Genomic DNA, 13316 nt, shown 5'->3' with positions numbered 1-13316 from the left:
GAACATTTTTGTTGTATCGAAAAAATATTGAACCGTGACACCAAAGTATCGAACCGAACCGAACCGTGAATTTTGTGTATTGTTGCACCCCTAGTATATATGTGTATATGTGTGTATATATATATATATATATATATATATATATATATATATATATATGTATGTGTGTGTGTGTGTGTGTGTGTGTGTGTATATATATATATATATATTCCATTTTATGTATTAGAAACAATTGTTTTTCATTTGTATGTAACTATTTGATTAGTTCAGACTTTTCACACTTGTTGCGCTCACTGAGTCATTCATGTCTGGCACTTCATTGCTTTGGTCTTTTCTAGTAAACATTTTTTAATCCAGATTACCTGCACACCCATTTTTATTCATTTTTCTTTATGTAGCTGCAGTGTTTTTTGTCATGTACATTTGCCTTGATTTGAAACCTGTGTGATTTTTAGTGTGACTAACTAGTTTCCCCTCAGAGCACACATTGAGTCGCTGTAGACACAATCACTACAACATCCCCGTAATTGCTATGGATATTGGACTCATTTGTCTATTGGAAATGTCTGGTCTAAGAGATTTTGGTTAATGTATAATTTAACTGAGAAAATTAAACACCCCGTCTCTGTATCCACCTCTTCATCTCCCTTTGAATGTTGTCCCTTCATCCCCAGGCAAAACAAGATGATATGACGTGGAGAAACAAGCCACTGTTTTCGTGTCACTGACTGGGAATGGAAAGTGGCATTTATCCTCTAGAATGTAAATGTTTAACTCTGTTTACTTGTCAATTGAAATAAGAGTATAATCATTCATGGGCTTAAATCTTTGTTTTCATGGTTTTTAGTGTTTTACTTAGTTTTTTGGCTGTCTGCATCCTGGTCAGCTTTCATTTTATGAAGTTTGTGCAACAGTATCAGCATAGCATCAAAACACCAGCAGTCCTTTGTTTCTGCTATGCTCTGTTGGGGAGATATTTGTTCAGAGCCTGTCAGGAGTCTCTCCTTGATGCTCTGCTGCCAGGCGCTTGTCAATGGGCAGCACCACAGCTCCACAGTACTTTCAATTACTGCCAGTGTTAAAATTCACACTTTCTCTCTTCCGACCAAAGCAACTTTTCTTGCATCTCATCAGTATAGGCAATATTTCCTTGCCTTTTCTTTCACCTCACATATGATCCCTCTGCTTCCAACGCACTTGTCACATTATTAAAATGAGATCTTTCATGATTAACATTTAAAACATTTACAGGAAATTATGAAGGCTACTCCAGGAAAACTAAAACATGTGGTGTAGACACAAAATCTGTTTAAAAATGAAATACATTTGTTTAAAAGTCACGTTAAGTGTAACAAAAAATGAAACCTTTTTACTTCAGTAATAAAAACCAAGCTTTCTCGTACTATATAAGAACCTGAAAAGAATGCACAGCGTGATTTCAGAGCTATTTTCCTAATGGATATAATAGGGCCTGCTTACCACAGCCTTTTTCTTGAGCTGCTTTCGTCTCCATCCATTTATGATTAAATTATAACCCTGGGCAGTTAACAAAGGACACATAAAAACAAACAAGCCTTCCTAAGATAATATATTATTTACCATCCTCTATCTCTGTTCTAGCCTTGACCCATTTCTCAGTGCTTTCTGTCTGACAGTTCGACTTGGACAACAATCAATGTATGTTATTGTAACCACTCATATTAGGTAATTTGCATATTTAAACAACAAGTAATTATTTAAAATTGCATGACAAAAAATTGCATGGTGGGATGACAGGTGTTTACTTTAATTACACAAATATTATGTAGAAGTAGTAATGTTTAATAGGCATTGATCTGTAAATAACTGGATATGAGTAACTTTAGCCTATTATATTATATCAGAATAATTATAAGAAACTTAGTTTTAAATAGCATTAATATCACTTTGACCTTCAGATCAATCTTTTGAACTCAAAGAAGAGGTCAGAGGTTTTATACGGTGCTTTTTATATGTTGACAGTACACACCACATTTCTTTTAATGTCTAAGTTAGAAGGTTTTTAATCAATTTTCAACCAATAAATCATTGAGTTAATCTTGAAGACCTTGGTCGATGTAAACCAAATTTTCATGGATTGTTTATGTGACTCCATTCTACACCTCTACAAAGTTTTATCAGAATACATGTAAAACGAGCTATTGTATTTATAGGCAGAATGATGCCTATGAATACAAATTCTACCAAAAACATTAAATCCTTGGTGGAGCTAAGATTTGCAAATCTCATAAACCAATATTTAATTTACAATAGAACATAGAAAACATATCAGTTTAAAACATTTTACTACTTCATGAAAAATGTTAGCTCATTTGGAGTTTGGTGACAGAAACATGTCTACACACCCCCAACTCTGGAACAAGGGGCAAAGGAAAGCTGGAAAGGGAAACTGTGCTCAAAACAGCTGGAGGAACATTTTGCAGATGATTAGGTTAACTGGCAACAGGTCTGGTTAAGGCACCATCAGTGCTGAAAGTTATATACAGGTTTTAGAGCAGCATATACTCCAATCAAGACTGCTTTTTTCTTTAGGGAAGTCCTTGCAGCAAGACGCTGCTAAACTGAATAGTCCAACTGTTACAAGAGAATGGCTTTGTAGTAGATGAGTGCCGAACTGGCTTTGCGTGCATTCAAGAATACATCATGAAATAAAAAATTATGACAAAGAAGACCCAGGACTGCTGAGCAGCAAAAAGAATGGGATAACATTCATCCTCCAACAGTCCAGCAAACTGGTCTGCTAAGTTCCCAGATGCTTACAAACTGTTGTTAACAGAAAAGAGGATTAAACATAGTAGTAATCTTTTTTTTTTTTAGGTATGTTGCCACCATCAAATTTAAGTGAGCTAATATTTTTTAAATTTACAAATTTCATATGCTTTCTGTGTTTGTTGTGAATGATATATGGGTTCATAAGATTTGCATATCATTACATTTTGTGTTTATTTTACACGTCATCCCAACTTTTTTGGAATTGGGGTTGCAAATAACATCAGGGTAGCGCCGCTCTCTTCTTGCCTTTTCCCCTAAGGCAGGCTTCATCAGGCTTGTTAACATCTGTCTTGTTCTGCTGTGTACGACATGGAGGAAACGAGAGATGAGCTATACAAAGAACACAATGAACCTCTCTGTCCTCAGTCGAACAAATGGAAATTGACAACCTTTTAAATGTACCAAGGTGAGCTAGTACTAGCATAAAAGTCATTATTCGCAAGAATAAATCAAACAAATAAAGTGCTTAATTTCTGTTAATTTTATTTGACCACAAATCTCAAGTGGTTTGTATGTAAACTTGAAGCGGTCAGTTATTTTCATTATGTCATTTCTACTTATGTGTCACATTAACAAAACAACTTTTTATCGATAGAGCGTTGGGCTCTGGTGCAACTGATTGAATTAAGGTAACAAATACAGCAGCCAGCAGTCAGTCTTCTCAGAAGCAATAAACTCCTAATCGTTGAATGATAAAAACAAATAACAAAAGCTGCGTGTGTTATTCGGTTTGTTATCAAACCATACACTAAGAAGGATTAAAACCTTCTTTTGATCATCAGATTGAAAACAGAATCAAACCTTTATATATCAGTCGGTGGTCTAGCCTGTGTGAAACAACACTGCCTGTTGTTCATTGTCATTTTGTTTCCACTGTTGGTACTTTTTATTATTTCCCCTTGGATATTGATTTTTTTTCTCCCCCTTTCTTTTGAACTTGCAGGGCTAGTGAGCGCACCTCTGCTTTTTCCTGCTGTTTCCTGTCAAAAGTGTTTTAAAGTAAACACACCTGTACACACAAGACACACTACATTTACGCTTTCATAAAAGATGCTGTGTGTCTCCACACATGCACACGCACACCCGCTGGGTTGGAGGAATTCATTAGCAAATATATGAGGTCAGCCAATGAACAGAAGTTCACATATTTAGAAAATGGGCCCTGCAGGAGCACAAGTGTTGTGTTCCTCATCTTCACTTAAGGCTGATGACACATCAGCGGTGCTGTGCTCCACTGAGCTCTGGAAAGGGTTGTTGACATTCTTCCTAAACGCACTGCTGAAACACGCTCCGAGCCACAAGTCAAAGCATCAACTGTCATTGTCTCTCATTTTAAATTTCACAACATCTTTCGCTTGCAGCTTTGACCTGTAAAGCTGAGCCATTTTGAGTTGCATTTCTTTGGCGAAAACAAACGGGTCTGTTTTTTTGTTGTTTTTCATTATACATTCCAGAAATGCAGCTACGCAGTTACAGCCTACAGTGAAACAAAGTGGCGAGACGCAGAAAAAGAGCTCCAAAATAAGACTGTGACATGTGATTAAAAGTAATGCGAAAAAGGAAGTAAACCTTGAAATAGGATTGATTCATGTATTTTTTAGTGTTGAATGGATGATCACTCGAGTTTTGCTGTGTGTTCTGGCGTGTAAGAATAACAGAAAGGTTGGCTGCATTTTACACTGAATATGTGGTGTCCACTTTTTTTTTTTTGTCCCTCCTGGAGTTGGGTTGTGGAGCCTTCTGGCTTGACCTTGAAGACGATCACCCTGAAATGACAGCAAGATAGTGCAGCCTTTGCTGGCCTGCTGGGCCACCCCCTGGTGCTTTTCTGCATGATGTTACCCTGTGTCCTTATTTATTGTTCTTTAATGCACTACATGCACTTCTGCGGTTATGTGTGTTTCTGAAACAATGCTTTATTGGCGTGTATCATTTGCATACAGTATACAGTGCCGTGAAAAAGCATTTGCTGCCTTTCTGATTTTGTACTTTTTGTATATATGTCACATTTAAAAGTTTTAGATCCACAACATATTTTAATAATAGATAAATATAACCCGAAGAAATACAAAGTGCTGTTTTTAAATGGTGATTTTATGTTTTAAGGGAAAAAAATATTCAACCCTCTAGTGTGTCTGAATTAAAACACTTGTGCAAAGGAGAGTGGGCTGAAAACGTCTCCACAGCCTTGTGAAAGACTCATCGGTAGTTATCGTAAATGCTTGATGCTTGCAGTTCTTGCTGCCAAAGGTAGCAGAACCAGTTATTAGGTTAAAGTGATAAATGGTAAATGGACTGGTGCTTATATGCACTTTTCTACTCAATTTGAGCACTCGAAGTGCTTTCTTACTCCAAATCTCATTCACACGAATGCTTTTTTTTTTCTATGCCTAAGCACTTTTAACTTTCACGCTCTCAGAGGCAACTTGGGGTTCTGCATACTGCCCGAGGATACGTCAACATCCAGGTTCTAGGAGCCAACTTTATTTCAAAGAGTTTTTATTTATCTGGGTTAATTTTGCCAAATATGTGACAAATAGCCAGAAAAAAAGGAACCAATACGGTAGAGGGAGAAACACTGTTTCGCAGCACTGTAGATGTTGTAAATGCCTTTCTAATTTCAGAATTTGGTGCTACACTCAGCGCTTCATTTGTGATAAAATGCCCTAAAATCCAAAACAGTGTGCATGTTTTTATGCCGTGCATACACTGGGGGCATTTGCATAAGCCTGAGGAGGGTGTTTATATTTGTATTCTCAAGCTGAGGGTTGGAAAATGACCTGTCTCCTGTGATTATATCCTTGGTAACTGGAAGTGACGAGGTAATTGTGAAATCTATTTAAAAGAATTGTAGCTTGCCTCTCTGTCTCTTTCTCATCCCCTTTTTATTTCTCTCTCTCGCTGCTGTTTTCAGGTCATTACTACATCGTTTTTCTACACCTACTCATCCCCGTCTTATCCATACAGCCATGTTGTCTCTTTGTTCATGGTCTATTTTCTTTGTTTGTCATTTTCCTCTTGTTTCCTTTCCTTGCTTACACCTTTTGTAAGGATGTATATGTCCTACATTCTTTATTCTGTTTCCTCTTCTGTCTTCAACTATGTGTGTTTATAGAAAAACCCTGCTTCAGATCGAATCTGTGATGTTGTTAAGATCAATAACACAGAGTGTCACAGCTCAGGCAGCAAAGACTGATGGACGATTTCTGCTCGCCGTATACTTTGAACATGTTGGCATTTAGTTTTCTCGCTCAGTCCCTTTTCTCTCACTCTCTGCTCTCACACACAGTGGCGTCCGTTCCTGCCTGGTCTGAAATATGAAGTGATAGACTCGGCCTACATCTCCCTCTACACAGGTAAGAGCAATTCATCAAATTTGTGTCATCTTGTCGTGGAATCTAATAATTTCATGATTAATTTTTTGTATTTATTGGCATTTACACACTGGACTTTGTTAATAGAAAATCTGCTGAAAATGCTCAGCTGAGAGCTTGCCAAAAGGAAAGGCTCAATCATGCCATAGAAACAACCTATTTAAACCAAAATGTTCTTCTGTGGGTTCACTGCAGATGTCAGTTTGAGAACACAGCATGTATTCCCTACGTGCGGCTAAAGAGAAGTTTCAGGATCTAATAGATGATCTATTTTCTTCCATAGGTGTCATTCTTAGCAGAAATGAGAACACTATCTCCAGAGTAGATGTCTAACCTTTATAGCTCCAAGAATAGTAATGTGTCACAAAGATTCAGCATCGTTAACAGGGGGAAATGCCAGCTGCACAGAAAATGATGTGTGGAGTTGTCATCTTGGGCAAAGCTGCAGTGTTATGTGGATGCATGCCAAATCCTGTCTTCTTGTTTATGACAAGCTGTGACAGAGAGGAATGAAGCCTCGTACCATATATGAGGTCACCTGCTGGATTCGAGCATTACCATCTCCTCATCTGTCTCCCGTCCTCCACCCATCCATCCCTTCTCCTCCCTCATGTCACTCTGCCTCCCTCAGTTGTTTTTTCCATTCACTCACTCTGGAAATTATTTAATAATCCTTCCTGTTTGAGCAAAAACATGCATCTCTTTGCTCTGGGACACCAGTTAAAGTTGTAGGACTTTGATTCTGCAATCAGTGTTGCATTGTATAAGTGGAATACTTGCACATAAATTTAGAGGTATTTTGTTATGTACCTGAAAAACTATCCCAAGCTATTTTTATGTCTTTCATTGTGCCACGCTTCCCTCTGCTCATGCAAGTGTTTTTCTGTCTATAGTTTCAAAATAAATTCTTACTGGCACAACCTGAATTGGAAGCTCCATTTGTGTAATAATGCCACAGATTATGTTTCATAATTTAAGTGAAAAAACACCAAAGATGCAGTCAACTTAGTTGCTATAAATGTGTAAAGTTAAACAAGCATTTTTTTCTTTGGTTTCCTTTGTTTTTGTTGCAAAGATCCATCTCAATATCTCTGCTGCACATAAATGAATGCTGTGGTTTTGATGATAATACAAATATATGAAAAATGATGCAATTTTTTCACAGGAAGAAAAAGGGGTTCCATTATTTTGCTGATCAACGAGCCCATTAGTCAACATTTGCAAGACTTGTGTGTAGTAAAAACCAGCAGTGTGATCAACAGATATCTTATTGTTTGGGAAAAAAAGAGAGAAAGCTGGTGGACACAATTCACCCTCGTGAGGATAAAAATTATGCTGACCACCCTGTTAATTATAAAGCACTTCTCCCATCAGGCATTGCCACTGACATGCCATTAATCACGCGTGCGCTCTCCTCCTACCCTGTTATCGATTGGTATAATTATGACTCGGCTCTGTTCTGCTTTTGTTTGCTTCAACTTTTTTCTGATCCTTCACTTCAGCTTTTGTTAGGGTTCTCCTCCTCTTCCTCTGCTTCCTTTGTGCCATCTCCCCTCTGCTTCTCCTCCTGTCTCTTCCTTCCTCAGTCGCCACCTCGTCATAGATGGTAGCGATTTTGCTGTAATTGTGGCCCAAATCATATCTTCTTTTAAACATTAAATATCAAATTTGTCCATTGTGAGGAGCATAAAAAAGGAAATGAGATAAAGAGTCTTCCTCTTTTCCGCTGACTCTAACTTAATGTCTCTTCACTGCTTTTTTTCCAGATGAGTCCAATCTGAAGATGAACAGTGTGGACCACATCCCTCAGACCTTGGCCAGTCACATCCGTCTCCCAGAGGAGACACAGCCTCAGGGTCTGGAGGGAGGCCGTACCATCCTGCATGGAGCTGATATGCTGAAGCCGGATCCCAGGGACACCTTCTATAGCAGTAAATCTGCCATTCATCATTTCAGGCTGTCCTCTTTCTCTGTCTTCATCCTGATTTTCTGGCCTGTCGTTTTCTCTAAATGCCTGATTGTCTGGCTCGATTGTCTGCAGTTGTCATCTTAGCTGTATTCAGACTGTAATTTCATCCAGTAGGCTGTGTTCCATTTTTTCTGGATTTTCCTGCTTTTTTTCATCACTCACCTATCTGACTCTTAGATTTTTATTTATTCATTTATTTAAGTGTTCTATACACACATTGGTTTGGCCTAGTTGTTGAATAACTGCCTGCCTCTTCCTGTCACTCTCTGTCTCTTCTCAGCCCCTATGATTGATCCCTCTCGACTGGAAAACGTTCTTCCGGCCTGTCTTTACTCTCCAACCTATGTAGTCAAAGATTTCCCCATTGCCAGATACCAGGGCCTGCAGTTCGTAAGTCACTTTCCATCTGGGTCACAAAAAGAGTGACGCTTTTGTTCGAATCAGCTTTTATTTTTCGACAGTCAGCTGTTGCTAAAAGTAGACTAGCGGGGTCATCAGAAATGTGACCAGATATGGTAGTGGCCCTTAAAAAGTATTCCCAGTGTAATATCCCGATCAACTGTGCAGCAAACAGAGAAACAGAGAAGCTACATCTGTGCTGATTTGGATATCGCCACTGCATCTCTCCCTTTGTGTCAAGCACAGCATAAACAAAGTAAGTGGAGGGCAGTGTTGAGCACTGCTCCCCCCTTTAGGGCAGCACAGGTTACTGCAACATCTGCAAAGATGAACGATAACTGGTATGAGAGAGAGATGCAAGTTACACAGCAAATCCATTTCAGATTAGACAAGAATGACCTTAACAAAATGCAGCATTATATAAAGTGACTGGTTGTAATTAAACACTGTCACAAAGTGCACATAGTTTAACCTAACTTTTCCTCCTGTCACTGTTTTCTGGGGCGATTGCATTTTTGATTGACATGTCTCTGTTTATCAGGTCTATCTGTCTTTCGTCTACCCTAATGACTTCACGCGCCTCACCCACATGGAGCGAGAAAACAAGTGTTTCTACAGAGAGTCCCCTATCTACTTGGAGAAGTAAGGGCATTATTACTTTTATCTCTTAGGGAGGTATGGGAACATTTGTCTTTGTCTTGTATATATGAGCGCGTACACTGATTATGCAGAATAAGTGTTCAAGTGTCTGTGAATCTGATGGCAGTGATTCATGTGACCCCTCACTAAGAGATTAAGTGTATTATGCTGCAAGGCACATCGAAACTTCAACCTTCTGTTAATGCATGTGGCCGTGTGTGTGCGTGTGCCTGTGCTGCCTCTTGTTTTGTCTGCCAGGTTTGGTTTCTACAAATATATGAAGATGGATGAGGAAGAAGATGACAGGCCGTTCTTCTTCCCGAACCCAGATGGTAACTAATAATGAGCAAACACATGCACCCACCTGCACACGTACAGACTCTCATTCAACTTTAAGTCTCTTTCGTGTCCCCAGATTTCCTAGAGGAGGAGGAGGTGGTAGATACAGAGGATGAGGCAGAGATTGTTGGCACACAGTCACCCAAGAAGCCCTCTTATCCAAGCCAGACCAGCCATACTTCAAATCCCTCCTATCGGCAATCAAAGTCTGAGCCCACACCAGCTGGCCGAGACAAGGAGAAAGAGAAGGAGGATCCTAATGATGAAGAAGATGAGGGCCCAGTCAACAGTATCATACAGCACAGAGAAAGGAGGCGTTTTCCTCGCAGAGACAGACAGATGGATAGGGATTTGGACAGAGACTGGGGGAGAGATCATACAAGGGAGAATATGAGAAAAGACACGGGGAAGAGACTTGAAAACATCGAAGCAAGGGTTCTTCAGCCTGATATCGAAAGCGTGGTTAGGGGTCGCTCTCTGTCCTGGGTCCACACTGATTCTGCAGAACTAGACCCTGCCAGGAAAGGCGGAGGAACAGGTGGCGGAGAAGACAGGGGAGTTGACACACGGACTAAACTCAGCAAGTCTTCTCTTCTCTTTCCCCAAAAGTCGTCCCTCTCTGCCCTTGCTAGCCGAGCCAGGCAGATCCTCAGCAACTCTGCACATGGCAACAACCTCCACGATAGGCTTCCCGGGAGCAAAAAAGAGAAGAGAGAGGAGAACAAGATCTACATCACCAGGCCCAAGCCTGCAAGGGAGAGAGAGAAGGAGAGGGAGCAGCGGCGAGAGAGGAGGGACGAGAGGGCATCTCGCCACCCTAGAGAGGTTTTCCCAGGAGTCTTTTTGTATCAGACTGGAAAGACCACCAGGCTGGTAAACCTGGGTGCCAGGAGACGTGGTGGGGGAGGCGTAACAGGAAGTAGGAGTCTGATTAGTGCGCCTCAGCTCTGGCCTAACCCCCCTATAAAAGAAGGTAAGGCTTCTCCTCACAATGGAAGCACCAACACACACAATGAAAGTGTGGTAAAGTCTTCTAACAAGGCAACAGGGGCAAGACAGCCAGAGAAAAGCAAAAGCAAAGGAGAGCACCGGGATTTAAAGACTACTATCATGGCTGACCCACCCAGTAAAGAACACCACCTAATCGAACCGTCCTCTCACCGCGGTCCCCCTCATCCCTCTGTTACCCCACCAAGATTAAACTTTACAGACAACACAATCCAAGGTCAATCACGGGTTACTTCTTACCTGCGAACCTCAGAGATTACAGAGTCCCAGCAGCAGCCAGACCCCAACCCTCCAGATATCGACCAAGAAACAAACCACTCTAATCCTGATCCCGACCCCGAGCCAGAGCCAGAGGAGGGTGAAATGTCAGATTACAGCTACGAGGAGGTGGAGGCTCGGCCAGGTTGGGCAGAGGAGAGCATTAACTGGCAGAGGACTTTCTCGGTCAATCCGATGGACTTTGAGCTTCTGCGCTCTGACTGGAATGACTTGCGCTGTAATGTGTCTGGGAACCTGCAGCTAGCAGAGAGCGAGGTGGTGGACGTGCTGGCACAGTACATGGAGAAACTCAATGAGCACAATGGGGGGTAAGCATGGCAAAATGAAATAAAACGGACAAGGTCTATGTTTCCCTGCATCCTTGTTAGTTTAGGTGTGGTACTTATGCTAATCGTTATATAAAGCAAAAGGTAATTTTGCTGCAACATATTGCTCATGTCCTGGTGCTTTGAAGTCTTGCTCTCAGTCTTCAGTATGCTGATTACAATTTTCTTCAGTAGTTCTTGCAAAGCTCGATGTTATTTGTGTGAAGTAGCTTCTCTGTTGTTATTTTCATCATCCATGCTAAATTCAATGTGCCACAGATAATGAGAATCAGCTTTTTTGAAGTGGTTTGTACACACAAACAATAATTAATCCACTTGTGCCAATGATGTAAAACGTTGTATTCTATATGTGCAACCTCTCTGTGTATTTTCAATATTTTCTGTCTGTCTGCCCTAGGATCTACACCCTGTTGCGAATTATCAACGTTGAAAAGCGGCGTGACTCGGCAAGAGGGAACCGGTACCTCGTGGAGCTGGAGCTTATGGAGAGAGGACGTAGCGTGGTACGCCTTTCAGAATACATTTACCTGCTGCTACACCGCAGCAAGCAGGGGGAGGAAAGTTTAGAGAACACAGACTCTGCCCCTGCCTCAGCACCGGCTTCGGCCCTCTCCACTGCCACTCCCAGCCTCACCACCCCACCGCCTCCTCCTCCTCCCACCAAGTCGTCTGGCCGAGCAGCAGCAACACCCTGGAGCACTGCATATGCTAAGCCCCTGCTATGCCAGCCAGTCATGCTCCAATGGAGGAAAGATGTCATGGTACACTTTGTGGTCCCAGGTGAGTCAAAAGTGAATCCAGGGCAGATTCAGCATCCTTCAGATGAATAATTTATTTGCCTATACTTTCTTTGTTTTCTCAACTTGCTGTCCTTTTGCCTTTGGTATTACTGTTCTTCAGTAAAAAACCAGGCTCGCTGGGTGCAGCAGTTCATCTCTGACATGGAAAATCTTCACCGGCAGACAAAAGATGACAATTTCAGCATCATCATTGTGGATTTTGAGAGCGAAGATATGGACGTGGAGCAGGCACTTCGAGAGAGCAGTGTGCCAAGGTGTGTGCATGCGACACGAGGAGCTGTGTGCTGTGACTTTTAATATTTTGAAGGCTGCCGCGCTTTATATATATTTGTGTTTTGGCAGATATGAGTATCTTAGGAGAGAAGGCAACTTTGAGCGCTCGGCAGGACTGCAGATGGGAGTGGACACTATTGAGGTCAGTGAAACAAGCACACATAGAGAAGACGACAATATGTGAGCTGGCAGGCAAAAGCCACTCACTGAAGGTTAGACGCTTGCACAGACCACATGACCTTTACTGGCTGATGGACAGGCAGAAAGAACACTCATGCATAATGAATGCATCACAGCGAGGTTGGTCTGTCATGGACTGTGGATCTCACCCTTATCTCCAAGCCTCCTACTGCCTTCCTTGGCTCTCTCGCACAGAGTCCAGCTGTGGCTGACAGGGAATTCCTTAGACAGATAGCCGCATATCCTCTGTCATATGTATGCCATAGCTGTCACATCCACTCCCTCTCACAGGTTATTTGTGTGCATGTGCCCTTACACCATTCTGTGGCTGTCTCTGTCTCGCACACATGCATACCCACCCATGGGAGAATGGAGCAGCTGGAAGTCTGGACAGACGTTGATCCGTCAGTTGACTGTCAGTGCTGTCATGGTGGGATGACACGACTGTCACTCATATCTAAATGACCTATGGGCTGTTGACGTGACGACAACCCACTCATGCCGAGCACAGACCTAAAGAGAGCTTCTGCTCTCGTTAATCCTAAAAGCCCATGTAAAAAGCGGTAAAGCGCATGTGAACATCCGCTTGTCTTGCACCAGCTTACACACACAAAAATCAGACACTTCTTTTGCCCAGTTGAAGGAAGGATTTTGATATCATTTGGATGTAGCAAACATACTTGAGCATTTCTTTGCATTTTCTCCCACAGGACAGCCACAGCATCGTATTCCTGTGTGACCTGCACATCCATTTCCCTCTCAACATCTTGGAAAGCATCAGGAAGCACTGCGTGGAGGGACGCCTTGCTTTTGCTCCCATTGTCATGAGACTCAGCTGTGGTAGTTCACCACAGGAGCCTGATGGTAACACACAAAAAATACACGTGTTACATATTAACAAAGGCTTAGTTTGAAGGGG

The 13316-nt window shown here is 41.6% G+C and overlaps 1 protein-coding gene across 5 annotated transcripts in view; it reads left to right on the top strand.

Moving 5' to 3' along the window:
• Positions 1–13316, top strand: part of b4galnt4a (beta-1,4-N-acetyl-galactosaminyl transferase 4a) — a 165470-nt gene that overhangs the window by 149478 nt on the left and 2676 nt on the right. For all 5 annotated transcript variants that reach the window (XM_082539927.1, XM_082539928.1, XM_082539931.1 and 2 more), the window contains exons 9-18: positions 6101–6167; positions 7952–8116; positions 8435–8544; positions 9095–9195; positions 9451–9524; positions 9608–11126; positions 11542–11924; positions 12045–12198; positions 12287–12359; positions 13108–13261. In XM_082539927.1, the coding sequence (XP_082396053.1) occupies positions 6101–6167; positions 7952–8116; positions 8435–8544; positions 9095–9195; positions 9451–9524; positions 9608–11126; positions 11542–11924; positions 12045–12198; positions 12287–12359; positions 13108–13261 (2800 nt within the window). The remainder of the gene's footprint in view (positions 1–6100; positions 6168–7951; positions 8117–8434; positions 8545–9094; positions 9196–9450; positions 9525–9607; positions 11127–11541; positions 11925–12044; positions 12199–12286; positions 12360–13107; positions 13262–13316) is intronic.

Source organism: Aulonocara stuartgranti (assembly GCF_965226115.1).
Source record: "Aulonocara stuartgranti genome assembly, chromosome: 7".
In the NCBI taxonomy this organism is placed as follows: Eukaryota; Metazoa; Chordata; class Actinopteri; order Cichliformes; family Cichlidae; genus Aulonocara; species Aulonocara stuartgranti.
The sequence above is the reverse complement of the archived record's forward strand: the minus strand, read 5'-3'. Positions and strand labels throughout refer to the sequence as shown.